Raw genomic sequence first — 2,359 nt, forward strand, 5'->3', positions numbered from 1 at the left:
CTGTAATACCCAAAACTTAAATTATTAATTACCTACAGTAATACCCACAACTTAAATATATGTAAAAAATAGAGACAGCAGATAAAAGAAAATACTGTAAGAGGAAAGACATAATGTTCAGAACCTACATTTTTCAGATTCCAATTCCCCACCCTGACACAGACTCCCTACATCGTCCTGGAAAATCATTTACTGTCTCCATGCTTCAAATCTTATACATAAAATGGAGACAATAGAACTTCACTACCTCATAAGGATTTTGCAAGGATATACAAAAGACTGTGAAATGTCCATATACTACAGGACTGCAGGGCATATAGAAAGGTAAAGGCAAGAAATATTTTAAAATAGCATTAAAATATTTCATTAATCTTACAGATGGAGTACTGCTTTAGCCTTATTCACCAAACAGCTCCAGTGAGACTGCCAACAATGTTGTTTGCCTCTTTATCCTGTGAACTAGGATGCAATGAGAGCACTTATGACATTCTCACAGTAAAGTAAAATAATGTAATATGCATACTTTTGTACAGTCCATGACAGGTTTTTTGGGAGTATGAAAGGAAGCTTGTAGGCTTTTTTTTTTTTTTAAGCTAATAGTGTTACAGAGATTATCAGCAAACCATAGTATCACAAAATTTGTTCTCAGCAGGTAAAATTCACACCCTGCAGTGAAACAACAAAAGACCACTTAAACCCTAATTTCAGTCTTCACGATAGAGCCTGTGACGGACTTCTGGTAGCATAACACAGGAATACGTTTCTGGACTAAAGTATTAGAAGGCATTTCTCTGTCTTGAGAGCATTACCTTTAAGGTACTTTGGGTATGCCATGAAGAAAAGTCAAGAAAATCTGTTATAATCTGAAGTCTCAATTTAAGCATGTGGCTCACACCAATCCCTCTTATTTATACTTGTTGATTCAAAGAAGTGTACATTCATGTACTTCCATGCTTTTTTAAAAGCTAGGAAATCAGAACTCATCTGTTTTAATAAAATCGTAGTGTGTCTATAAATTATGGACTACATGTTAGGGTTCCGCTTTTCTCTCTCTCTCTCAAACACACTCACTCAGAAATCACACGCTAAATCTCAGAGCCTCTGTTTCTTGCTCGAGATCTGCAGGATCACTATGCCTACCGAGCTTCAACTGGAGGAACGGAAAGTTGGATCTGTAACAAAGATCATTTTTCCACTGACGGTTTAATTTTAGAATGGTGCTAACAAAAGGCACAGTTTTAAACGCTCCAAACACGTTATTTCCCTTCCCCATTCATCAAACTCTGCTTCCTTTTGCATATATGATGTCATGACACAATTAATTCTTTATTCAGCAACTTCAGCTGAATAAACAGCTTTTTCCTGTGTAGAGAAAAGCACAAATTGATGTAATAAGAAAGAAAGCAAGGATTCTCAACCCCCCCCCCCCAAAGGCTTTCCCATGTGTCAAAGGCAACCGCCAGCAGGCCCGAGCCCCCCCCTCACGCCAGGCCGGCACCGCCGGCTCCGCGGCCCCTCGCGTTTCAAACGGACGTCGTCCCTGGCGCCGCAAACCCCAAGGCGGTACCGCCGCCGCGTTAACGAGGCGCCCCGTCCCCGCGACGGCAGGAGCAGGCGAGCAGCCCGCGGCGGCGTTTCCCCGCGCCCTCCCACGCGCCCAACGGCCGCTCTCCAGCACGTCGCGCCGCTCCGGGGAACCGCGAGCGCCGCGGCCCGAGTTCGGGGCGCCGGCTGGCAGCAACGAGGCCGCGCGGCGCCCACAGCCGGCTCCCCGCCGCCGCCCAGCCGCCTCCCGCACCCGCGGCGCCCGCCACGGCCGCCCGCCGCAGCCCCCAGCCCGCCCGCGCCGCCGCGGAGCTGAGCGCCGCTGCCGCCCGCAGCCGGCGGAAGGCGCGGCGCTCGCTCGGCCCCGCTCGGCCCCCGGGGAGCCCCCCCCGCCGCCGCCGGCCCCCCCGGGGCGCCGCCGTCAGCCGCACCTGTCGGGTGGTTGCGCTCTCCGGTAGGGCAGGCGCGACGGCGGCGGCGGCGGCAGCAGACAATGGAGGAGTGAAGGACGGACACATTGACACACGGGCGCCGCTCCGGCCGCCCCCTCCGCCCGGCCGTACCACTCGCGGCGCCTCCCGGGGGGGAAGGGGAAGATCGTCAAGGAAACCACCAAGGAGATCGGAAATTTTAGCAATCTCCGCCTTTTAATTTTGCGAAGACTTCGCAGAGAGCACTAGGCTCCTTCTCCGCAGAGGCGCCGAGCTGGGAGGCAGGCAGAGGGAAGAGGCTGACGAGGGCTCCCCCCAGGGCGGAGCGCGAATGGTTTAGCCCTCGGCCGGCCTCTGGAGGGGCGGAGCGGCAAAAGGAAGTT

General features: G+C 51.8%; 1 protein-coding gene across 3 annotated transcripts in view; it reads right to left on the reverse strand.

The window, feature by feature from the left end:
* The window catches only part of BZW2 (basic leucine zipper and W2 domains 2), a 58,507-nt gene extending 56,381 nt beyond the window's left edge, over positions 1 to 2,126 (reverse strand). Inside the window, exon 1 of one of the 3 annotated variants that reach the window (XM_064506342.1) lies at positions 1,977 to 2,126. Coding sequence is in view for 1 of the 3 variants with exons in the window: in XM_064506340.1 (XP_064362410.1) it covers positions 1,977 to 2,063 (87 nt within the window). In the remaining 2 variants the exon portion in view is untranslated. The remainder of the gene's footprint in view (positions 1 to 1,976) is intronic. The other 2 variants (XM_064506341.1, XM_064506340.1) reach the window with 2 other exon arrangements.
* Positions 2,127 to 2,359: the final 233 nt, after the last annotated feature.

The sequence above is a fragment of the Dromaius novaehollandiae genome, chromosome 2 (genome assembly GCF_036370855.1).
Source record: "Dromaius novaehollandiae isolate bDroNov1 chromosome 2, bDroNov1.hap1, whole genome shotgun sequence".
Taxonomy (NCBI): Eukaryota; Metazoa; Chordata; class Aves; order Casuariiformes; family Dromaiidae; genus Dromaius; species Dromaius novaehollandiae.